Genomic DNA, 26,289 nt, shown 5'->3' with positions numbered 1-26,289 from the left:
GTTCTTTATAAATGAAAACACAGTGTTTATGTATTTAGAGTTTATACATACAGAACCTGTCTGCTTGGAAATGTGAGAACACAATATTAAAATACTAAATTAATACATCATCTGGTCACAAACCATTGTGCTTGCGATCTGCTCTGTCAGTGGCAGATGCAAACCTGTGTGCCGTCTTCAAGACACCTCAGTTAAACATGTTAATAAAGTCACACCTCATATGTCTGGCAGTGGCTCAGTCTCAGTCTCACAGCTCAGTCAGGTGTGAAGTCGCTGGTGTCGTTTAAAGGCTCCAGAGTGACGGAACATTTGTCCACATTGTGTACAACGGAATGGTTTCTCTCCGGTGTGAATCAGCTGGTGTCTTTTCAGGTTTGCCGAGCGACTGAAACTTTTTCCACAAACAGAACAGCGATTAGTCTCTCCTGTGTGGACTCGCTGGTGCTGCTTATAGGACTCGAAAAGACTGAAACTTTGCCCACATTCAATGCAATGATACAGTTTCCCTCCTGTGTGGATTTGCTGGTGCACTTTAAGATTTTCTACCCGAGCAAAGCTTATTCCACATTCATTGCAACGATGAGGGGTCTCTCTCACGTGAACACGCTGGTGTTGTCTATAGGCCACTAAGTGACGGAAACTTTTCCTACAAACATTACAAAACCATCTCTTTCCTGCTTGAGTTCCAAGGTGTCTACTCAGGTTTTCTAGTTGACTTGATTTTTTTCCACTTGAGGTCTCAGGGGTTTCCAAACTGCACATTCGTTGAGTGGTTCCTTTTACAAAGGGCAGATCAAGTTGTGGTAAAGAAGAATTCTGAAACCTAACAGTCTCAGTTCTCATGCTTTGCCAATACTCTTCTTGATGTGTTTTCCCCACTTGCATACCTTGCTGCTGTTTGTATGAGAGGTTGTGGTGAGACAATATGCAAGAGCCATGTTGTTCTTTTGTATCCACTTCAGAAGCATATATGAGAGAGAGAGAGAGAGAGAGAGAGGAGTTAATATATTTATGTCAATTTCTTTAGAATGTTTCTTCCCTCAGCAGAAAAAAAGCAAGTGCAGGAACTAACCTACAGTAACTTAAGCCCCTTTCACAGTGGCACCCCTACCCGGTTCCTGGCTACCCGGGTCACAATCCGGTGTAGTGTGAAGCATAACAAAATAAGGAAGTTTACAAAACGAAAGGAGGCCATTCAGCCCATCTTGCTTGTTTGGTTGTTAGTAGCTTATTGATCCCAGAATCTCATCAAGCAGCTTCTTGAAGGAGTTATAACTGTAAAAAGTTGTCAGTGTTAACAATGAAAAGAAAAACGTACCTAGGGTCGACACGCTTTGACCTGGGTCTAGCAACACAAAATGCATGATGGCTGTACGTAAGGCGATGAAATAACAAACAGCCATGCCTGTGTGAAGGTTTCACTTCCGCAAGGAACTTTTGCTTATTCAGTTCAGCCATATTTTTGTTGATTGAGAGACAGCATGGGGTGAAGAAACATTTGCTCTAATCAACATTTGGACTGCCGGTTCAATCCGGAGAAGCTTGGATGGAAGCATCCGTAACAAGCTGCTTCCGGGGCATTTATACTTGCGTTGTGTATTGCTTCAGTCACCCAGGTCAACCCTGCTTTGACAACCTGCCAACCCGCATGACACAAGATCGTGAGGGTAGGTTCTGACCTGGGTTGAGCATGCCAGTGTGAAAGGGGCTTTAGGTTAAGTAGCAGGGTTCTGAAAAAACATAGTGTTGTACATCCCCATGTGTTGCGACAACTGTTTAAATAACTTGCCTCTAATTTTTCTTTTCATTGTCAACAAATCACAACTTTTTACACTTATAACTTTAAAAGTCTTATTCAAAGCTCTTTGTAAAATGGCTGCTCATTTAGCTCATTAAATGCAGCATTTAACTCAGGGCTGTCCAACAACTGTCCTGGAGGGCCATTCCACTCTAGGTTTAACACGTCCAATGAGATAAATAACTACTTCAGGGTTGGAACTACTTTAGAACAGGGTTGGAACAAAGACCAGGAGTGGAAGGGACCACTTTGGCCCCCCCTGATTTAATTCATTCAGCCCACAGTGGCCATTTTGGATTCTACCACAAATCCATGCAGTAATGCCTCGAAACCCCTTAAGAATTCTGTGAATATAAGTTGTTTAGCATCATAGTGAATTAAATATCAGAAACCTCTTAAACTCTACACATAAAACATATGTAGCAAAGTTGTTCACCATATGCATTTCAGATGGAGGTTAAATCAAACAAAGTTGGGGTCATTTTGTGCAGAAGAATACAATTCAACAGCCGTACATAAACAAACTACAGTCAGCACTCACATATCTGACCTATAACATTTTCACTTCAGTGACGGTTAAATGAGTGTGATGCATATCTGATTATTTCATCTGATTTGTCGTGTATGTAGGTGAGCACGTTGTAACCTGACCCCTACCACCCAAACAACCCCCTGCCCTGCACACACAAACACTTTGTACGGAAAGAAAAAATATGACTTGGGTTTGAGGAACTGTACGCCAATTCTTTGATTGAAATCTGTAAGCGCACGAGTTGCAGTAACACAGCAGTAACACAGCAGTAAAATACAAAAACTTGTCAGTTTTTTTCAAGGAACACAAACAAATACAAATGTCAAAAATACAGCTGAAAGACTTTTAAAAAATAAGCAGGCTTCCATGTAGATGTACTGTAGTTGGTTTTGTTGGTAAAGTACTATATTTTCAACAGAAGTAGTATTTTAATTCAGAACAATGATTCTGAAAACATCACTTGCCAAAGAGATGACTGGACACGTGAACTGCAATACAGTACATATTTTTTAATTTGGTACGTATTGTAGCAGTATGTAAAATTCCCTTTTAACAACCCAACAGCAAAATGAAATCAAAATGTTACCCATACACAGAACGGCTTAAAACAAATGCAATTTAGCAAAAGATTTAAAAAAAAAAGGTTCCAGAATTAAAACTGTATCCAATGTCAAGGCCCTAATGTCACAGTTCACATGCAAATGAAAATGCACAAATGCAACTAAAGATCACAGATTTAAAAAATGCATCACAGTATCTAAACTGTTTAATGATTTACTTTTACATTCCGTGCCTTGTCTCATTCACTTTGTTTTTGGAGGAAGCGCTGTGTAACTGCAGTGCACAATAAAGACGATTTGTCATGCCAGAAAAAATAAAAATAAAGAAATGCAGGCTGTGACGGTTAAACAAGTCAAGTCACTGAAGAGATGGGCTTTGTATCAGAAAACTGGTGACGGAAATTGCATGTGACGGGTAAGTGCATTCATTTCATACATACATACATACATACATACATACATACATACACACACACACACACACACTGTGGTCAAATGGAAATTTAGAAGTCCCGGTTGTTTAGTAAACAAGTTGTTATTTACCTTCTTCCAGTGGAATCATCAGGAGGAAATTCATATATGAGACAAGAAGATGAATGTCAAAAGTTTCATAACAATAACACAATAGATAAAAAAACTGTATATGCTCCCAGAGTACAAGCAACCAAGTCTTTCCTTCATCAAAAGCACATTTGATTCTGCCTTTCACCTCCGGAAAGGTCCTTAAAGTAGTCCAATATGTGATAACTATCACTAGATGGCGACAGAGACAGTAGAATAAACCAACACTGCTGCGCTTTTACCATAATGAATAACAGAACAAATGATCAGTTTTCCACATGAACGAGAATAAGACTACGAACATTCATTTTCATAACCATAACTTTGAACTACAATTCGGCTACACCTTTAGTAAATCATCCTAGTAGCTCCCAGACACACTTCATGCCTGCTGGATTGTTTGATTTCTCCTTGTCTGTCTGCTTTGAGTGACAAGTGGTGAAGTCTGCATGGTGGCGTCCCTTTCCCAACCAAGATCGAATGTAGCTTTACGGTTTGAAAAGTTTAAGCGGGGGACCAACAGTTATTACAAATAGAAATCTGGATGTAGTTTTCATGCTCGTTCAATACATGAAAGGTAGAGCGCGCTAGAATAATGCATGAATACTGTGCAACCGCACTTGCATGTTTCTCTGTCACTTTGCATCGCAAGGAAACCCAATCTCTCCGTTTCATTGTTGGTTTTCTGAGAAGGTACGGCATACCGTAGTATACCTGCCCACTTCGACCACTGTATAATTCATTTTTATATATATATATATATATATATATATATATATTACACACACACACACACACACACACAGTACATACATACATACATACAAATGGGGATTGATTTTATTCTTAATAAAAGGACGCTAAAACGCGAATGATGTGTATCTGGGTAGCGGACATCCAAGTGCTGACTGTACTGCAATTTAAAACTGTTACTAAAACACTTTATAAATACTTAAACCAAATAAACAGTAATATGTTTTCTATTTACCGTATTTATTAAAATAGGTTTTCAGAAACAACTGATTTCATTTTAAAACTATTGAACTCCCGCTTTGTTTTCATGTCCAATTGTTTATATTTTATCACCTAAAATCAACACGATTTTTTATATTCAGGAGCATTATTTTTTTGTAGTGAATGTAGTAGCACAACAAAGCTTTGTGATCATCAAAAAAAACAAACAAGAACCAAAGCAGTTTGTACATCTTTGCTGTCCTGAGCTCTACTTACATGCTGTCCTGCTAGTGGAAGGCATTCTCCGCTCTCCCTCATTGCTGTGGCTCAGTTCCACGGGCGAGTCTGCGAGAGCCGGCGTGGATCTGCAGTTTCCTGTGCTTGTATGCAGCCGAGTGGAGTGAGGCCTGCCCAGGATGGTCCCCAGATCAGTCCCCTCCTCAATAATAGAGCATGTCTCTTCAGAGCCAGATTGCTGCTCTAGGGCCTCCTGTTTAATGCAGCCTGGCTCCACTTCAGAGACCAGCTCAGTGAGCTCCCCCCCCACTGTCACCTCAATGATCTGGACAGATTCTGTCTTTGCCTTGTTCTCAGTATCAGGGAGACATGTTTCATCTTCAGTACCTGTGTGAAATTAAAATGATCATTAATAGATCGTAGAACATAAGAACATTTACCAACGAGAGGCCACCTGGCCTATCAATGCTCATCCAGTTCCAAGTAGCTGATTGATCTCAGAACTCCCAACGAGGATCCCAGTGATTCAGCATTAACATGGTTAGGTAACCCATTCCCTGCACTCAGACATGTCTCCTACCCTCTGTTCTAAGTCGGCCCTGGTGTCCTCGGCTCACCGTGCACCAGTGACCCCTGTGGTCTGGCCGGGTGCCTGCAGGCTTGCCTGTAAGCTGCGTTGTCCTCCGACTGTAGCTCTGCGGTGGCTGCATGGTGAGTCTGCAGTGTGAAAAAAGCGGTTGGCTGACGGCACACGCTTCGGAGGACAGCGTGTGCTCGTCTTCACTGCTCCCGAGTCAGCGCTGGTGTGGTAGTGGTGAGCTGAGCTTAAAAATAATTGGATATACCAAATTGGGATTAAATAATAATATAATTGGCGATTGCTAGAGGACACTAGAGGATTACTAGAGATTTCAAGATTGAAAACTTCAAATCAAGCCCCCCATAATACTTCTACTTTAGCCCTGTGCTGCTCTAGTGTCTTGTTTCTGACAGCAGTTAGTCCATTACAACATCAAGGTCTTTGTCGTGGTGGGCCTGTTCTAGTTCTGCATTACGTATTTCAATCCTACATTGTTGCCAGATAAAATTAAGTTTTATCTGGCAACAATTTCATATCAATCAGCCACATAATTATTTGATATTTCCCCATTCAGTGTTGTTAAAAATAAAAATAAAATAAACATATATGTTTTTGATAGAAACTAAATGATTTCATACCCTCCAACTGCAGTGATTTGGCTGGTATAACACTGGCAGTCTTACTTTGGTACCGGTGTCCCAGGAAATAAGTAGATCAGGAAATAAGTTGATCAAGCTCTAGAATTTAAAGGGGAGATTCCATTGTTTCTAATGTAAATGAGCCTAGGCCAGGAAATAAGTAGATCGAGCCAGGAAATAAGTAGATCGGATATATTAATGAACAATAAATAATTTAAAATGAAATGTTGCAAGTATAATTTATATCAATTAGTAGATCGGATTTATTCGGCAGTATGCTGCTAGATAAGATGATGTGAATATCGCTTTAGATCCGATATATTAGCCTAACAAATGCATAATTTAAAATGACTTTTGTACATACAATTTACATTAACATGTAGATCGGATATATTTCGACAGAATTACACTAGATAAGGGAATGTGAATATCGCTGTAATATATATTAGCAGCAAATAAAAATGAACTGTATGATTGTACATTTCTGATTGTGTATTTCTGGTTGTGTAACAAACATTAACTTGCAAAATGTGTTATGTATTGACGTTATTTTGCATTTCTGGAGGTGTTGTTTTGGGAAGCACTACAGTATGGACAGCAGGTATGCGAGCGATTGACCAAAAGTTAAAGCATGAGTTTCAATCATGGAAAAAATTAAGCTCCATGCTGCGATTACTAACTAGGCCACGGTGCACATCAAATCACATGATGTACTTGAAAAACGTTGCTTATACAGTATTATTACTGTATATTTGTTCTTTCATTTATTTTTCACACAGTACTTTGTATAATTAGGACAGAAAACGAACAGTAGACTGGTTATCATAGTGCATGTATTTCAATTACAAGTGTGGGAAGAAACAATACATTCATTAATTAAAAACTAAAGAGTTAACGTCTTTGCTAAACCATGGTAAATACCTGTAGTTCAATACCAACCAAGATTTTGTGTTGTGAGAGAGATCATACAGCATATGTAGGCTACTCTATAACAGCATAATTTTAAAATGGTAAATCCCTGTAGTGCAACAACCAATAAGACATATAACGAGAAAGAGATACAGTATATTGAATTAAAGTGAATTATCACTCATGTAGATACACATATATATGGTATCTCTCTTCCTCATTATATAGGTCTTTTTTATATATCTCTATTCTTCATTATAAATTCCTGTAGTGCAACAACCATGTAACACATAACTAGCAATCATATCTACCACGACACTATATATTACTGCAAGGAATACAATTGTCACTTTTACGAAAAATATGGCATTTATGTTAATGTATTGTGTGCAAACAACATGAGATTTTTTTTTAAATTCCCAACCCGACTACACGACACAATTCCTTTCTAAAAAAAACTTGTCTGGCTATTTGTGGTTCATTTTCTTCACCCTATCCCAATTTAAAAACCACAACCCTAAACCTGATGATGGATGCAGCATGTCATCAGATTATATTACTGAAACATTTTAATTTTGATTAGATTGACAACATTTTGATGTGTAAAAAATGTAATATATAAATGAATCTCAGCGATCACACAAACTACATCTGATTGGCAACGATGTTATAGAAACATAAAAAGACAGGGATTTAAAACATTTTACCATATAAAGAGCCGTCGATCACACATTGTAAAGTTCATACGAAAAGACAGTGGCAGGAACACGCACCAACATACACAGTCTAGTAAATAAAACGGCCAGATAAAAATAAAAAGCCATGCAGTGAACCTGCCCTTTAATCAAAATGTAGCCCCGCATTACTTTTGTCTACTTTTGCCTTACTGCGCTTGCGCGATCAAATTATCAAATTATCAACACCGGATCCATTCAGTAACTCTGCTTCCAGCACTGCTCTGAGCAATACAGCCAGACAGCAGACAGTCCATTTCAGAACAGAACAAAACCACTCAGCACCAGGCGCTCACTTCCAGCACTGCTTAGAGCAATACAGCCAGACAGTCCATGTCAGAACAGTAGCACCAGGCACTATCTTCCAGCACTGCTCAGAACAATACAAACAGATTTGTCTAAGATGCTTAACATTGTATGACAGACGACGTATGGTGCTGGGGATTAAAAACAGAGAGTTTAAGGAGAACATGTATATTTTATTAGCAGGGCTCCAGACTGTGACTAAAATGGTTGCCAATGCAACAACAAAAAAATCTTAGCAACTATTTTTTGGGGGTTAGACACTATTGGTGCCTGCAACACAGAAACATGCTGGCTCTCCCTTTAAAAACATACATCAATATTTATATTTATGTAAAGGAAAAAAAAACTGCACCTGTTTTAAACTGAAGTGCAAGCAGGATGGTGACATGATCAAATGCCAATGCCTGGAAGTCCAGAGAGGTGCTGTATTAACACCAGCAGAATACAGGAACCCCAGATTCATGCAACAGGAGTGATGGTGACCAAATATAAAAATGTGTGCAAGTACTTTTGTGTAAAAATTAAGCTTAAAATGTACAGTTTCATTCAAGAAATTTAAGACAAAGACAAAGAAAAACTCAAATAATACACCGTGTTGGAGGCCTAATTAATAAAATGCACTGAAAGGAAATAAACAAAATAAAATTGTAACAATCGGCTAAATTGAAAATACAATGCATCTTGTGTTATATAAATGGCACTTCTTATTGTATGTGACAAATCAATCAATAAATAAAAATAATAAAACGGTCAAAACGTCATTGAGACGCCACATCACTGTTGAATTTGAAATCCACTCTTAAGACACATTTGTTCTCGGCAGCCTTTTTAGTGACCCTGTGGACTTGTTCGTAAAACTTTTGATGTTTCTTTTGTAATTATTGTTTTTATGATCTTAGGAATTAGTTTTCATTTGTATTTTACCTGTTTTGAATATATTTTTGATTGGACTGTTTATTGTTTGCTTTGTTTTATGGTTATTACTATGTTCCTGACTTTGAACACAAGAAAGTTTACAAACGAGAGGTGTTTACAAACATTTGGTTGTTAGTAGCTTATTGATCCCAGAATCTCATCAAGCAGCTTCGTGAAGGATCCCAGGGTGTCAGCTTCAACAACATTACTGGGGAGTTGATTCCAGACCCTCACAATTCGCTGTGTAAAAAAGTGCCTCCTATTTTCTGTTCTGAATACCCCTTTATCTAATCTCCATTTGTGAAAAAAAGTCCCCTGGGTCGACATTGTCTATAACTTTTAAGATTTTGAATGCTTGAATCAGATCACCGCGTAGTCTGAAAACAATATTCTAGGTGAGGTCTTACGAAATACATTGTAAAGTTTTAACATTACTTCCCTTGATTTAAATTCAACACTTCTCACAATATATCCGAGCATCTTGTTGGCCTTTTTCATAACTTCCCCACATTGTCTAGATGAAGACATTTCTAAGTCAACATAAACACCTAGGTCTTTTTCATAGATTCCTTCTTCAATTTCACTATCTCCCATATGATATTTCTAATGCACATTTTTATTTCCTGCATGCAATACTTCACTTTTCTCTATTAAATGTAATTTGTCATGTGTCTGCCCAGTTCTGAATGCTGTCTAGATCATTTTGAATGACCTTTGCTGCTTCAACACTGTTTGCCACTCCTCCTATTTTTGTGTCATCTGCAAATTTAATGAGTTTGCTTACTATACCAGAATCTAAATCATTGATGTAGATTAGGAATAGCAGAGGACCTAATACTGATCCCTGTGGTACACCACTGGTTACCTCGCTTCATTTTGAGGTTTCTCCTCTAATCAGTACTTTCTGTTTTCTACATGTTAACCACTCCCTAATCAATGTGCATACATTTCCTTGAATCCCTACTGCGTTCAGTTTGAGAATTAATCTATTATGCGGGACTTTGTCAAAAGCTTTCTGGAAATCTAAATAAACCATGTCGTATGCTTTGCAATTACCCATTGTCGATGTTGCACCCTCAAAAAAATCAAGCAGGTTAGTTATACACGATCTCCGTTTCCTAAAACCATGCTGACTGTCTCCCAGGATACTGTTACCATATAGGTAATTTTCCTTTCTGGATCTTAGTTTCCATAAGCTTACATATAATAGAAGTCAGGCTTATTTTTTCTGTAGTTACCTGGTTCAGGTTTTGTTTCCCTTTTTGTGGATCGGTATTACGTTTGCAATTTTCCAGGCTGTCGGTACAACCCCTGTGTCAAGAGACTGTTGCATGATCTTGGTTAGCGGTTTGTAAATCACTTCTTTCATTTCTTTGAGTACTATTGGGAGGATCTCATCCGGCCCAGGGGATTTGTTTATTTTAAGAGCTCCTAGTCCCTTTAACACTTCTGCCTCGGTTATGCTAAAGTTCTTTAAAACTGGATAGGAACAGGTCGACATGTGGGGCATGTTGTCCGTGTCCTCTTTTGTAAAAACTTGTGAAAAGTAATCATTTAAAATATTTGCTATTTTTATTTCTTTGTCTGTGATTTTGCCATTTGTGTCTCTTAGACATTTAACCTCCTCTTTGAAAAGTCTTGATGTTATAATATTGGAAAAACATTTTGGAATTGGTTTTAGCCCCCTGAGCAGTGTCCATTTCTACCTCTCTTTTGGCCTTTTTTTTATTAAAGCAATTAAAGATGTAATTTCTCCTTACTGCTTCTAACTGCTCTGTACTTTCCATATTGTGCAGCACCCTAAGAGAGTGCGAAGGGTGCTATGTCAAATTAAAAGTTATTATTAATAAAAAAGGAAGTGAAAAGGTTATCATATCAAGCTGAAAAAAAATGTATTTCTGCTCTCCAATAAACCAATGTTGTCCTTCGCCAGTCACATCGCAGGGTGCAGAAATAAAGTTACGAGTCAGCACAAACAGATTTTTTTCTGTCTGTTGCATCCTCTTTAGCAGCTGCATCTATCCCATATATAACAGTTTCAGTTAATTGCACAGCAGCTTCCCTAGTTTGATGATGAGCTGACAATATCTCTTCAGCCAAAGAAGTAGCCACACTCATTTTAAGATGTTACAATAATAATAAAAAAAAACAGCAATTTTTTTTTTTTACTTAAGCAGGGTCAGCTGTTGTAGGGAAAATTTAGCTCATATCACTGACCATTTTAAGAACAGTGAAGGTCTGTAAATAGGAAGAGTACTGCTGAAAAAAATATTTTGAGAAATGAAAATGAGATGTATAGAAAATTCACTAAAGTTAGCTCTCAGATTGTGCTAATGAAAAAGAATGGTTTGAGAATATCAAAAAATATGACAAATGTGCTTCTTGTGGTTTATTTATTGCTGGGGGAACATGAAGCCAAACTTGCTTTCAGAAGACTAGGTTTCAGGACACTGCATAGCACACCAGAGGAGACTTGGGGTCAGCAAATTTGCCTCAAACTATGTCTCCCGGAACCAGGTTTCAAGCCACTGTTCCCAAGAAAGTGACTCCATGTTCCCTCAGCTTAATATTATAAATAACAGAATGTACTCACTGAAACTTAAAACTAGTTTATACTGAAAAATAAAGCAGGAAGATGTAAACTTAAGAGCTGTCAGTGTTACATGTTCTCAGATCAGGACTTCACTAAGTAACAAACACTGAGCATGAAATCTGCAGCATGCTATTACCTGTATTACAACTGCACACAGAGGTGTGCTCCACAATTCCATACACAACACGTGCAAAACATCAAATACAAACAAGCTCATTGCAGCCATCAGCTGCATAGATTAACCATTCAGCAGAATGAGGCAAAAACTTTCACGTCAGCGTTTTAGCAAGCTGTTGTATTAAAGCAGTCGAATATGGTAGCGACCAACCTTTTCATTTTTGTACACTGTGGTTAAACCTCCTTTAAAACCTATAGAATGATCGTTTGTGGTATACGGTTTTTATTCACCGCAGGAGCATGTTCCAGTAAATTACAAGCCCTGACAATTTATGTAAGGACATACTCCTGAAGGGAATAAAAACTGTATACCACAAACGATCATTAGGTATTCTGTTTATACCATAAGTATATTATTAAAATGAAATGTGTATATTTTTTTATTAAATCATGAATTAAGGGATTATTTTACCTGGCACATGTTTACTTATTATCAACAGACGGATTCATTTCGAACCCTGTTTATGGCCTCTTCGTAACCGTCTTTAGATAGCTCCTTAAGCTCAGTCTGTCAGTTTGCATCCTCTCTGTTTCCTACCTATACTACCGGTTTTAATGAAGGTGCTGCAGGCTGCTAAGATAAGCCAGATGCAGGCAGATGGGTAACTGGCATTTCTTGACTAAACCCATTCAAAGAAAATCGATCCAAATTAAAACAACAGAAATCTGAAATTATTTCAGACATTTTAAGGCATAAGTGTAGAAAGACAGGCAAGGCTTTTCAGCTACAGGCCAGCTGAAAGCATTTGAATAATGAGTTTATGATTTAAATCAATTCTTAATTCCAACACACACCTACCTTCACATTAGTGTTAAGGTTGGAACCATAGAAGAATTATTTATGCGCAATGTACTGTAAAGCCAAAAATACCCCCCCCCCCCCCCCCAGAAAACCTATTTTGCTGCAGAAATGTTGCGCCCTGTTGTAATATACAAAGTATGTATTGTTAGTGGAATTTGAATTCGTGCCAAAAATGTTTGCATTTTTTTTTCATACACGAAAAACCCATATAAAAGGCTTGCAAATATTCATGGCTTTACAGTAGTTGGGGAGTGGGGTGGTATTACCTTTAGTTTCAGCAGCAATCTCACTCACCAACAAAACCTTCACTGTATTGATGGAGACTACAAAGACACACAGGTGGATACACGAAGTGGTGTGGTACAATGCCATGGTCTCGAGAACTTCCATTGCTATACTGATGATACACATCAAGTACTGGATGTCAGATGAATTCAGATAAAACATAGGTTATGCTAGTGGGTTCACAGACTCATATTAGGGAAGTTACTAACATATATTTTTACCATTTGAGAAATATAGCCAAACTTAGACCAATTATTTCCTGATCTGATGGCGAGACACTAATGCATGCCTTTCATCTAGAATTGATTATTGTAATGCACTTTTTTCTGGTGTCCCAAAACGTGTGGTATCCCGCTTGCAGCTTTTTCAGAATACCGCTGCTATAATTCGGACTAAAACCAGGAAAAATGAACATATTACGCTTGTTTTGGCCTCTTTACACTGGCTCCCTGTGCAGTATAGAATTGATTTTACATGCTGTACAAATGTATTGTGGTTTGTTATTTATTTTTATTTTTTTTGCTATGTACTGTAGTGTGTTTTGCCATACCTATGTAAAAAAAAACTCTATATAAAATGTAATAAATAAAACAACAAGCAACAGCTCACGTTTCATATGTTCAAAAGAATGTGGTCGTTTTACATTGGCCTGTGTTTCTGCACCAGGTTAAAGAGCGGGACCTGTCTTTCTGCACCTATGCATATTTTAAAGTTGTTATTAAACATGTATAAGTTGCAGTATCGTCTGAAATGCCGAAGCGCAGTTCTGTCCTGAATTTCAGCAGCACACCACTGGATTGAAATGCAAGCAAAGACACTTTTGAAACTAGTCCCGGTAAGCATGTTATGGGAGAATAAAAACTGCACACCACGAACATTCATTCAATATCCTCTATATTGGGTATTAGGTGATACAGGCTTGTTTTAATTCCTTAATTTAACTTATATGCCTAGATTCAATCTACAGTATATCAGTCTTATGATCCTACAATTAAGAGTTAACAAGTACCTTATCTTTTTTTTTGACTAAATTAAAAAAAAAACAGTCAGGATATTTAACTTAGTCACAAAGCTATATATTTGTAGAAATAGATACAAGTGTATAGTTCCTACTTACATAATAAGGATATGCTATAGCAATGTAATTGCCCAAGCACAACACATTTTGTTATGAGTGTAACACTTTGCTTGAACTTCACACACACAGTATTGCGATCTGTAAACACTTCACACACAGTATTGCAATCTGTAAACACTTCACACACTATTGCAATCTGTAAACACTTCACACACACAGTATTGCAATCTGTAAACACTTCACACACACTGTATTGCGATCTGTAAACACTTCACACACACTGTATTGCGATCTATAAACACTTCACACACACACACTGTATTGCAATCTGTAAACACTTCACACACACACAGTATTGCGATCTGTAAACACTTCACACACACTGTATTGCGATCTGTAAACACTTCACACACACTGTATTGCGATCTGTAAACACTTCACACACACTGTATTGCGATCTATAAACACTTCACACACACACACTGTATTGCGATCTGTAAACACTTCACACACAGTATTGCAATCTGTAAACACTTCACACACACAGTATTGCGATCTGTAAACACTTCACACACACAGTATTGCGATCTGTAAACACTTCACACACACAGTATTGCGATCTGTAAACACTTCACACACACAGTATTGCGATCTGTAAACACTTCACACACACAGTATTGCGATCTGTAAACACTTCACACACACAGTATTGCGATCTGTAAACACTTCACACACACTGTACTGCGATCTATAAACACTTCACACACACACTGCATTGCGATCTGTAAACACTTCACACACTGAATTGCGATCTGTAAACACTTCACACACAGAGTACTGTGATCTGTAAATACTTCACACACACAGTATTGCAATCTGTAAACACTTCACACACACACACAGTATTGTGATCTGTAAACACTTCACACAGTATTGCGATCTGTAAACACTTCACACACACACACAGTATTGTGATCTGTAAATACTTCACACACACAGTATTGTAATCTTTAAACATTTCACACACACAGTATTGGAGGCTGTGTGGTCCAGTGGTTAAAGAAAAGGGCTTGTAACCAGGAGGTCCCCGGTTCAAATCCCACCTCAACCACTGACTCACTGTGTGACACTGAGCAAGTCACTTAACCTCCTTGTGCTCCGTCTTTCAGGTGAGACGTAATTGTAAGTGACTCTGCAGCTGATGCATAGTTCACACACCCTAGTCTCTGTAAGTCGCCTTGGATAAAGGCGTCTGCTAAAATAAACAAATAATAATACTAATTGCGATCTGTAAACACTTCACACACTATTGCGATCTGTAAACACTTCACACACACAGTATTGCGATCTGTAAATACTTCACACAATATTGCGATCTGTAAACACTTCACACACACACAGTACTGCGATCTGTAAACACTTCACACACTGTACTGCGATCTGTAAACACTTCACACACACAGTATTGCGATCTGTAAACACTTCACACACAGTATTGCGATCTGTAAACACTTCACACACAGTATTGCGATCTGTAAACACTTCACACACACAGTATTGCAATCTGTAAACACTTCACACACACAGTATTGCGATCTGTAAACACTTCACACACACAGTATTGCGATCTGTAAACACTTCACACACACACAGTATTGCGATCTGTAAACACTTCACACAGTATTGCGATCTGTAAACACTTCACACACACACACACAGTATTGCTGTCTTGACCGGAGGGTCGTGGGTTCAATCCCAGGTGGGGGACACCGCTGCTGTACCCTTCAGCAAGGTACTTTACCTAGATTGCTCCAGTAAAAACACAACTGTATAAATGGGTAATTGTATGTAAAAAAATAATGTGATATCTGTATAATGTATATGTGAATTAATGTGATATCTTGTAACAATTGTAAATCGCCCTGGATAAGGGCGTCTGCTAAGAAATAAACAATAATAATAATAATAATAATAATAATAATAATAATAATAATACTGTGATCTGTAAACACTTCACACACACACAAAGTAATGCGATCTGTAAACACCACACACACACACACAGTATTGCAGGCATCACAATTCATGTAATTTTATTTCTTCTGAAGTACACACAGTCCAGCATATTTTCCATTTTAAATGCAACACAAAAGTCTTGTTACAGTATGGGAGTCATTTTATCCGCCTCCACTACCCTTACCGGGTAATATCCTAGCTAATGTCTGAAGCTTTCGCCCTGTCCAGCTAAATCAGCTGCCTGAAAACAATTTAAAAAGGGGCATGACTTGTGTCATTTATTAAAATCAGGTGGACTGGACCTTACCTAATGACATTAAAACGGGTGTATCTCGAGTGCCGATTAAGATAACTTGAACATATGTACCCAACTACAAGGTCTGTCCTATAAAACTGTTTTATCACACTGTATACATTACATTTTCTAAACACCCCATACGAAAGTTTTGTAAAGATTTATAAAGTTGAATACAACTTTTATAGAAAACAAACATTCTATAAAAGTTTGATAGTCATGTGGTGGTTCTGTAAAACATTTTTATAGAAATCCTAGTTTTTTCATGCCTTTTCACTTTAAATGTATTCATACACCAGTCAGCTTAAAAAGAAATTCCCTTAAATCGCTCTTATGACAAACACGACATACATAAAAATGATTTCCATTACACGAGAGTAGATGTTAAAACTTCATGCTGATTTGAACTCGGCTCTCGCAAAGATAAGCACCAACTAAGACGTAGCTTTACAGTAAACTAATGCGAGCCATCTATTTGCGCTTCCTTCCATATGATGATGTAGATATCCTTCTGTCTGGTGTTAATGGCTGAAGTGTAATGCTGGGATCAGCTTATTTTGCCTCCCTGGCGCATCAGCACACACAACGGCTGCGATGCTAGATAAGTTACATGTATAAAAATATGTATAAACCCTAATAAACGATTTTAGGACATCACAATACTGTAATACATTTTAGAAATGATAGATTAACAGTTTTTAATAGGAACTAGTTTTTCACATCACCAGCATTCTTGTCTGGTTGATGTCACAGGTACAAGGTTGACTCGAGTCAGTGATCAATTCAAACATCACATACTGTAAGTAAACAGTCAGTGAAGACAGGCAGGAGGTACCTGTTAATTCAGTGGATCGAAGACCCTCCACAATGGGATGTGCTGAATGCCAGCAAAGCCTTTTCTGGCATTAACCAGGACTGCATCAAAAATATTACAGACTGTCTGGAAAGACTAAACATCCAGACTAAACTTCCTGCTCTTGGTAAGTGCATTTTTAAATCATCTTGATTAAACAATACATTTTTACCAACGAACCAGACTGGTATAATTATATCAGTTTTTGGTCTTTTAAAGGTCAAAAATCTACCATGGAAAAACTACTGGTTAAAGGTGTTGCAGGAGGTGAAAGAAAAAATGCCACTACTGATTTGAGACGTGGTTTAATGGGGTGAAACAATCATTACAAATACATCTTTCTGAATGGTGAACCGAATTATTATCTTTCTGAGTTGAGAACCAAGATCTTGTCTGCTAGATCCTCATCAAATACGAGGCATTATACAGAACAGCAGTGAAGGAGTCTCCCCTCCAGCTCATCTCCTTCTTGCTCAGGTAGATCGCTTTTCTAGTGTCCCTCATATATATGTCCCGTCTCTGCATTGAATTCAATTTTATTGAAGTACTATGGAAATCAATATTTTCTGTATAATCTGTAGTGTTATTATTGATAATGTTATGGCAAGTTTAAACCATAAGGTCATTCCATGTCAAATGAACCAACATTTTGTGAAACTGTCACCATCATGGGACGAGCAAAATATCAGGGCAGTGCAATCCTTTCACATTTTCACTGACGCTATTCAACAATACCTGCCGGCAGCCATCACAAGTGTGTGCCTCTGACTCAAGAGGATTGGAAATGTTTCACCTTTCTAAAGATGACTTTAGTACCCGTGGGCAGGTAACAGTCTCCCAAAAGGCTCCAGCAGCAAATGATACCAACAGTCTGCAGCCTGGACAGTATGTGGCTACCATGTATGACACAGAATGCTGTGTGGGTGTGATCACAGAAAGGTCTGATGAGCACGGTGATGTGCTGGTGAAGCTCATGTGCCAACACAAACCCTCAGGCATGCCGTCATGGCCAGCTCAGCTGGATGAATGCCATGTGCCTTTCGATCACATCCTGTGTTGTTTTCCTATTCCTACTCTGGTTGGTAGCAATGGGAGTCAGTACAAACTTGAGAAAACACAAACAGAAAAAGCTAACAAAATGTGAATCATTCCTTCAAGCTAAATTTAATTGAGCTCCATTACCTGTAAAATACTTTATTCAATACAGCTGTTTTTTCCTTTACTGTAATTGTGTATGTACATCACATGTTAATTGGAGTTCTTGCATGAATGTGGACCAACATGGGAAAAAGTCTTTACTGTTCTACCTTCAACTGCACACTAATTTGAGTGTAGTGAACATGATTGTGAACTTAAAGAAGTCACTGGATTTTAAAACCTAAGCTAGGGGTTAGGAATGGTTACAATGTTTAACTTTTTACCTGCGAGACCCAGTAGAGTTTATATAGCAAAATGTTTTGGGCAAGAGAGTGTGTAAGCAATGGAGAGAACACACAGAAAACGTGAAGCTTTTCTTAACCCTAGACAGGCCCTGAAACCCCACATCATAAGGAATATTTTAAACACAGCAAAAGTCATACAGTCTGTTTAAAAGACATATTGACATTTTTATGAAGAACTTGCTTTTTTACCCTAACTGGAATTGACTATGCCCTGAAAATGCAATTCCTTTTTCTATAATTCTTAATATCTCAGAAAAGAGAAATATCCCTAAATGAATTTCTTGCCAGTTAGACAGACCCCTATTAGGACTCCCTTGTGTAAATCTCAGCTATGCCACATCTTCATTTATGCACATGTGTGGGACTACCTCACTTCCAAAAAAACACCTTGATGACCTTTGGTGCTTAATTTAGCTGTGAAATGCATAACTGACATGGAAAGTTTTGTAGTCCTGTCATAAATATTTCAAAAGTGATTAGCTTTTTACTGCAATGTGTTTGATTTTTCACAACCTCGGGAGGTGAAAATGGGGCAAAAATCCCCATGTTATGATCTACCATTCAGAAACTATTTGGAGCGGAGAGTAAAACTTCAAATTTCTTCATAACTTGCATTACCTAATTATGTACAGAGTTTCTGAGATGGGTGGTGACATGGCTGGCTGAATTGACACCGAATGACCCTGTACCAAGATTTAAAATGCACTTTAGCTCTAGTAACTTGCTTAAATTGTTAATTGTGATGCTGTTGTGTTGCTTAGAGCCAAACATAGCAATTTATTTTAATCTTCTCTATTTTTCTTCAGAAAAATCTATCATATTATAAGAACATAAGAAAGTTTACAAACGAGAGGAGGCCATTCAGCCCATCTTGCTCGTTTGGTTGTTAGTAGCTTATTGATCCCAGAATCTCATCAAGCAGCTTCTTGAAGGATCCCAGGGTGTCAGCTTCAACAACATTACTGGGGAGTTGGTTCCAGACCCTCACAATTCGCTGTGCAAAAAAGTGCCTCCTATTTCTGTTCTGAATGCCCCTTTATCTAATCTCCATTTGTGACCCCTGGTCCTTGTTTCTTTTTTCAGGTCAAAAAAGTCCCCTGGGTCGACATTGTCTATACCTTTCAGGGTTTTGAATGCTTGAATCAGATCGCCACGTAGTCTTCTTTGTTCAAGACTCAACAGATTCAATTCTTTTAGCCTGTCTGCATAGGACATGCCTTTTAAACCCGGGATAATTCTGGTTGCTCAGAATTTGCACTCTTTCTAGATCAGCAATATCCTTTTTGTAACGAGGTGACCAGAACTGAACACAATATTCTAGGTGAGGTCTTACTAATGCATTGTAGAGTTTTAACATTACTTCCCTTGATTTAAATTCAACACTTCTAAAAATATACCCGAGCATCTTGTTGGCCTTTTTTATAGCTTCCCCATGTTGTCTAGATGAAGACATTTCTGAGTCAACATAAACTCCTAGGTCTATTTCATAGATCCCTTCTTCAATTTCAGTATCTCCCATATGATATTTATAATGCACATTTTTATTGCCTGCGTGCAATACTTTACACTTCTCTATTAAATGTTATTTGCCATGTGTCTGCCCAGTTCTGAATGCTGTCTAGATCATTTTAAATGACCTTTGCTGCTGCAACAGTGTTTGCCACAATGTATACTATATAGTTATAGGATATTTACTGGACATGCTACAGAACATCTACAAAATATTCTACAGAGGTTTTATAGAATATTGCAGTTATAGAAAATTGGCCCATTTTACTATACAATTTCTATAGCACTTTGATATAGAAATATGATATCAATTATTTCTATATAATTCTTACAGAACATTTAAACTAGATATTTTCAGCAACATGTAAAACAAAACCTGAATGTCAATTATCGTAATAATCACAATAGACAATTATCATGATATAATCACAATATATAATTATCACGGTTATTTTTGGAGGCTAAAAGTAATTTTGTCCCAACCTCCAGCTCATCTTCTTACTCAGGTGTTAACTTCTAGTCTTCCTGGTATATGTCCTCCTCCCTGCATTTAAATTATTTGTATTTGATGTATTGAAGTACTACTGAAATCAATCATTTCTGGATAATCTGTGAAGTGTTATTATTGATAATGTTATGGCAAGTTTGAAATGTACAAATATCTATAATGCACAAGTAACTTGCTTAAATGGTTACTTTTGTTACTGCTGGCTTCACAATTTAAAAAAAAAAACAATACTATAAAAAGGTAAAACACTTGATACTTAATATCTACAGTAAAATACAGTACTAATCTCTCATACTATAATGCATAGTTATAGGATATTTACTGGACATGCTTGAGAACATCTATGACATATCTATGCAGGTTTTAAAGAATGCTGTACAAAAGAATATTCTATAGAGTTCTTACAGAAATCTATATAATACTCAAAGTTATTATAGAAAATTGGCCTGTTTGTCCATAATTTCTACAGCACTTTTCTATAAAAATGTTATAGAAATTATTTCTGTAGAATTCTTATATAACATTTTTGTATGAGCTCCAATGAATAGACACCAACTTCCCTCATAAGAGGTGACATTTCACTTCAACTGCATACATTGTGAATGGAATAATGCCTTCTCAATGCCGACTCCTACTCATTTTTACAAACTGAGAAAATGAAAACATAAATTAAACAATTGTGATTATTTTAGTAAACGTACCGTACTTCTCACGAAATTCAAATGTACATACGGTTTGAAACAATACGATACCTGCTATTTTAAAATCACAACATGTAGAATTTACAATTATTTATCATTAAACATGCATTTATTTGTGTTCTGTAATAACCATCAGAAAACTTACCTTTAACAGTTCTGCCCCACTCGGGTATCCACGTGTCACTTACTGGTTCATAGTCATGCACTCTAATCAGCAACTCTTGTTCTGACTGTGCAATGTCTTGCTGTTTAGCCCGGCAGTCTCGATTTATTGCATGCACTGGGTCCCGTATTTCTATTGACGGGACTGGGTTACTTATACAATCCCGCTTTGTGGTGGACAGACAGCGAGGAAACCCGATACTGCTCTCGCCTACAGCAGTGTTAACTTTGTCATTGAACAATGGAACGCACGAGTCTGCGGTGATATTGCCGCTGCCCCTCCCAGGTAGAGCAAATATCTCGTTGTTGTTCTTTCGAGAGGTCTGTTTATTACAGTTGGAGTTTAAGAGAGAAATGCCTGCAGTATTCAAATATCCACGCATTACATTCACTTCGTTATCTGACATTTCTAATCTCATCTTCAGACTTGCGTTTTCTTTTTCCATTTCAATTTGGAAATCAACAAGTTTGCTGTCGATCAGCTTTGCAAGTTCACACACAACGACGTCCACAGCCGCTTTCACTGCTTGTTCAATGGTAGGGACGAGCTCGCCTTTAAAATGGGACACGGAGATCCGGAGATCCATTGTCGCTTCTATTTCAGAGGAGAACAAACCTCTTCAGACTCGTGAATTGGTTTCAGCCTTTGTCTCCGGCAGAGACGGTAACTTGCCGTTTTAAAATCCTGACTCGGGTAACTCGGAGCAGCGCTTCACTGATAAATGCAGTAAATAAAACACAAAAAAACTCTTCCTGGTTACTATATATAAATATATATAACCAACAACTTACACTGTACACAGGCCCCTATCATGCCAAACCCACACAAGGTCGTATTATAACCTCGTTATTATATAAAAATAAGAAAAAAAACTTACAAACTGTAAGACTCTCAATTAATCCGTTTGCAGTAAGTAATCACCTGATTTGGATTTCAAGCACTTCCGTTTCCTTCTTTTTAGATTTAAATGGAGTCTTTAAAGACTTGCCCCACCTACTGGATGGAGTTCAGTTCTTTGTATTGTAGAAAACTAAACAAGCTGGACAGCAGAAAGACAATGCGATGTTAACTTCAAATGAATAAACTTAAATGCAATGGATAATAAAGAAAACATGAAATGCAAAGCATAAAGACAATTCAAGATTCATTTATTGATGGTAAGATAAGATTTCTGGAGGAAACTTAAAATACATTTGAATTGACTAAATGTGATTTCATGCATAGCAACAACAAATTACAGTACTGTTAAGTGTTCTTGGAAAATAACATGGAAGATTTGCGAACAAAAAAATAATTTCGACAGAGGAAAATCCATCACAAAATTAACTGTTGTTAAAACTAAAATAGAAGTGATGATATTGAAAATTGAATAGTTAATACCAAAAATATAATTCAAATTTTCCATTATCAAGAATTATATTTTTAATATAAAAAACGCATACTAATGAACATCCGGTCCGAATTTTATATAAAAAATGCATACTACAATAAAGAGCAAGGAACATCCAAATGTACCTGTATTCTAAAATAAGATTTAAAAAAATAGGCATATGATCAAATCCATCATATAGCCATCTGGTATCTTTACATAGCATACAGTATTTGCATGTGAATTGTATTTTTTTTTGTTTGGAAACACACTTATTTATTCTATGCATTTTATATGATCTGAATTTGTAACGTAACAAACCCCGATGATTTTGATTTACAGGAGTGAAATTTTTTAATGTAAAATACAGCATTTCCAATTATGAGTTCATTACTTTAAACTTGGTTTATAACAGAAAAAATATGGCACAAGGAAGGAGGTGTGTGGAAGGTGAATTTGTTCCTCTTTCAGAAGAAAGTATGTATGTGTGTATCTCTCTCTCTCTCTCTCTCTCTCTCTCTCTCTCTCTATATATATATATATATATATATATATATATAGTATATAGAGAGAGAGAGAGAATGAGAGAGAGAGATGATTGTGGCAGATGTGTGTGTAATATGCTATACAAAATGTATAGTGGTTTGCTTTTCTGTTATGTACTGTACAGTGCTTTCCAGATACTGTTGTATAAAAAGCACTATATCAATGCAAATAAATACACTCTTTGACTTCTGTCTTACACCTCCCACCCTGCTTATGACTTCCATATCTCCTCTTGTATCTCAGAATGCCTCTTGGCTATCTCAACTTGGACACATTCTCACCACCTCAAACTCAACCTTTCCCTCCTCTGACCTCTCTATTTCAGTATCCCTTGATTCTATCACTCTCCATCCCCTTCTGCTAAAAACCAAGGTGTTATTCTCAACTCCTCCCTCTCTTTCTCTCAACTCTCTTCCCTGACACACACTTGCCGCTTCTTTCTTAGCAACATCTACTGAATCCGTCCTCTCGGTACGTATTCCACCCAACTCCTGCTCCAAAATCTTGTACTCTCCAGATTGTACCACTGTAGCTGTCTCCTTGCTGGTCTCCCTGCAATCCACCCCTTCAGCTCATTCAAAATTCTGCTACTCATCTTGATTTCTCCCAACCTCTACTCTCATGCTAACTCTCTGCTTTGCACCCTTCACTGGATACCTATCTCTACTCCCATTCAATTCAAGACCCTTGTTCTTGCCTACCACTCTCTTCACCACACTGCCCCTCCTACCTCCAATCCCTCGTGTCTCCCTACACCCCCTCTCCACTCTTCCTTTACTGTCCGACCTGTTATGCCCTCCCTCCACTCTCCATCCTCCTGTGCCCACTCCTTCTCTTCTCTCAGTGCCTTCCACTGCCTTCTCAAGACCCACCTGTTTAGACTGCACTTATAGATCTTTTGATCTGCCCCTCGTTCTTTGCACTGGACTTCCCTGATCTATGCACCACATGTTACCTTACCGTCCTATTACCTTAATAAAACAGATTTTGGGACCTGATAACTCACACAAGCTCCGAGGTCCAGAGCAGCACAGTTATACGCCTACTGTTTAACCACTCTGGGGTAACCCGTAACAGCAAAACTATGAGTAAGTTAGTGCAGAGGCGTAGCGTACATTGAGGCAGCCAAGGCAGCCGCCTCAGTAAAAATCAACTCGGAACATTTAAAAAAAAAAATTAAATACTGCCCACTTACACTTTTTAAGACTGGCGTATAATCGACATGTCTTCATATTATTATTATTTTTTATTTGCCATTTCTTCATAACATTATTGTGATCTTAGGCTGTATAAAAATTTGACCACCGGGGTATTGAAACTTCACGCCAAACAGACATTTCTCGTTCTTATTGGTCAGTTTCCCTAGTTACGCCGCGTGTAGCTCCAGAATTGGATCCAACATCCCATTTTTTGTTCTTGTTAGTGCAACCAGCCCCTGGAGCAGCAGGTAGTCCTGTATATTATTTAGAGGATGGTTAGGTACTGTACATACTGAAAGATGAAACGAAGAAACCAATCTGTAACGTATTTCCTTCAGATGAAGCCAACTCTGGGTACGAATGATTAGTGATTTTATTTCTTATATCAATATTGTTTTTCTGCTGACAGTCCTGTGCAGTGTAATGTTTAGCTGCGATCTGTGTTTTTCTTGCGCGATGGCAACGCCTTCCCCCTCCCCGATACAACGATTCATAGATATAGTACTTTTCATGTACAGTGGAACGTTGCATATCCGACGTCACATAACCGCCCTGATCAATTAACTGCCTCGCTAAATAAATAAATACATATTAAAAGTAGGCTACGAGAGTAATGTCATTGGAAGCAAATGCAGCTTCCGCGATGGAGCAAAAAGAAAGCGTTATTCGCATGGTCGGTGCCGCATCACTTCCGCTTAACCAACCAGCGGCTGGGGTGAAAATAGTGTGTGTTCTTACATTATAGCCTATGGGAGTGTTGCTTATGTATTGCTAATTCATAATAATACCCTTATTCTAGCGGTAGGGATTTTTTTTTCTCGCTATGGAATAATGTACAATTACGTGGAGCCTATGTCATGTTGCAAAAGAAAGATATGCAGCCAAATTATCAGCTGCAAACATCGATAACTGCCCCTACAAGCTCCCAGCCGATGTGTGGATCAACCCCCCCCCCCCCCCCCCCCGGTAAAGATGTAAAGGATATATTATTATTATTATTATTATTATTATTATTATTATTATTATTATTATTATTATTGGAGAAATTTGTTAGTACATTTAGTCCATCAGTGTATCTGCACACGTAAATTATTATTATTATTATTATTATTATTATTATTATTTGTTTATTTAGCAGACGCCTTTATCCAAGGCGACTTACAGAGACTAGGGTGTGTGAACTATGCATCAGCTGCAGAGCCACTTACAATTACGTCTCACCCGCAAGACGGAGCACAAGGAGGTTAAGTGACTTGCTCAGGGTCACACAATGAGTCAGTGGCTGAGGTGGGATTTGAACCGGGGACCTCCAGGTTACAAGCCCTTTTCTTTAACCACTGGACCACAAAGTGTTAGTTGCATGTAGCAGTGACGTTTCAATAAGAACATAAGAGCATAAGAAAGTTTACAAACGAGAGGAGACCATTCAGCCCATCTTGCTCGTTTGGTTATTAGTAGATTATTGATCCCAGAATCATATCAAGCAGCTTCTTGAAGGATCCCAGGGTGTCAGCTTCAACATCATTACTGGGGAGTTGGTTCCAGACCCTCACAATTCTCTGTGTAAAAAAGTGCCTCCTGTTTTCTGTTCTGAATGCCCCTTTATCTAATCTCCATTTGTGACCCCTATTGTTTCTTTTTTCAGGTCAAAGAAGTCCCCTGGGTCGACATTGTCTATACCTTTTAGGATTTTGAATGTTTGAATCAGATCACCGCGTAGTTTTCTTTGTTCAAGACTGAATAGATTCAATTCTTTTAGCCTGTCTGCATACGACTTGCCTTTTAAACCCGGGATAATTCTGGTTGCTCTTCTTTGCACTCTTTCTAGAGCAGCAATATCCTATCTATCTTAAAATGTATAGATAATGTCGACCCAGGGGACTTTTTTGACCTGAAAAAAGAAACAAGGACCAGGGGTCACAAATGGAGATTAGATAAAGGGGCATTCAGAACAGAAAATAGGAGGCACTTTTTTACACAGAGAATTGTGAAGGTGCGCCAGTCAACCATATCAAGAGCTCTGGCCTGT

General features: G+C 37.9%; 1 protein-coding gene across 1 annotated transcript; it reads right to left on the bottom strand.

The window, feature by feature from the left end:
• Position 1: 1 nt before the first annotated feature.
• LOC117965820 (zinc finger protein 397-like) lies at positions 2–22,017 on the bottom strand. The gene is made up of 3 exons (XM_034910951.2): positions 21,129–22,017; positions 4,682–5,029; positions 2–956 (listed from the first exon to the last, which is right to left on the bottom strand). Exons 1-3 carry the CDS (start codon positions 21,730–21,732, stop codon positions 259–261), a joined length of 1,650 nt encoding a protein of 549 aa, XP_034766842.2. The 5' UTR covers positions 21,733–22,017; the 3' UTR covers positions 2–258.
• Between the last annotated feature and the right edge of the window lie 4,272 nt (positions 22,018–26,289).

This window comes from Acipenser ruthenus, chromosome 50, assembly GCF_902713425.1.
Source record: "Acipenser ruthenus chromosome 50, fAciRut3.2 maternal haplotype, whole genome shotgun sequence".
Classification (NCBI taxonomy): Eukaryota; Metazoa; Chordata; class Actinopteri; order Acipenseriformes; family Acipenseridae; genus Acipenser; species Acipenser ruthenus.
This window is presented reverse-complemented; position numbering and strand designations above follow the sequence as displayed.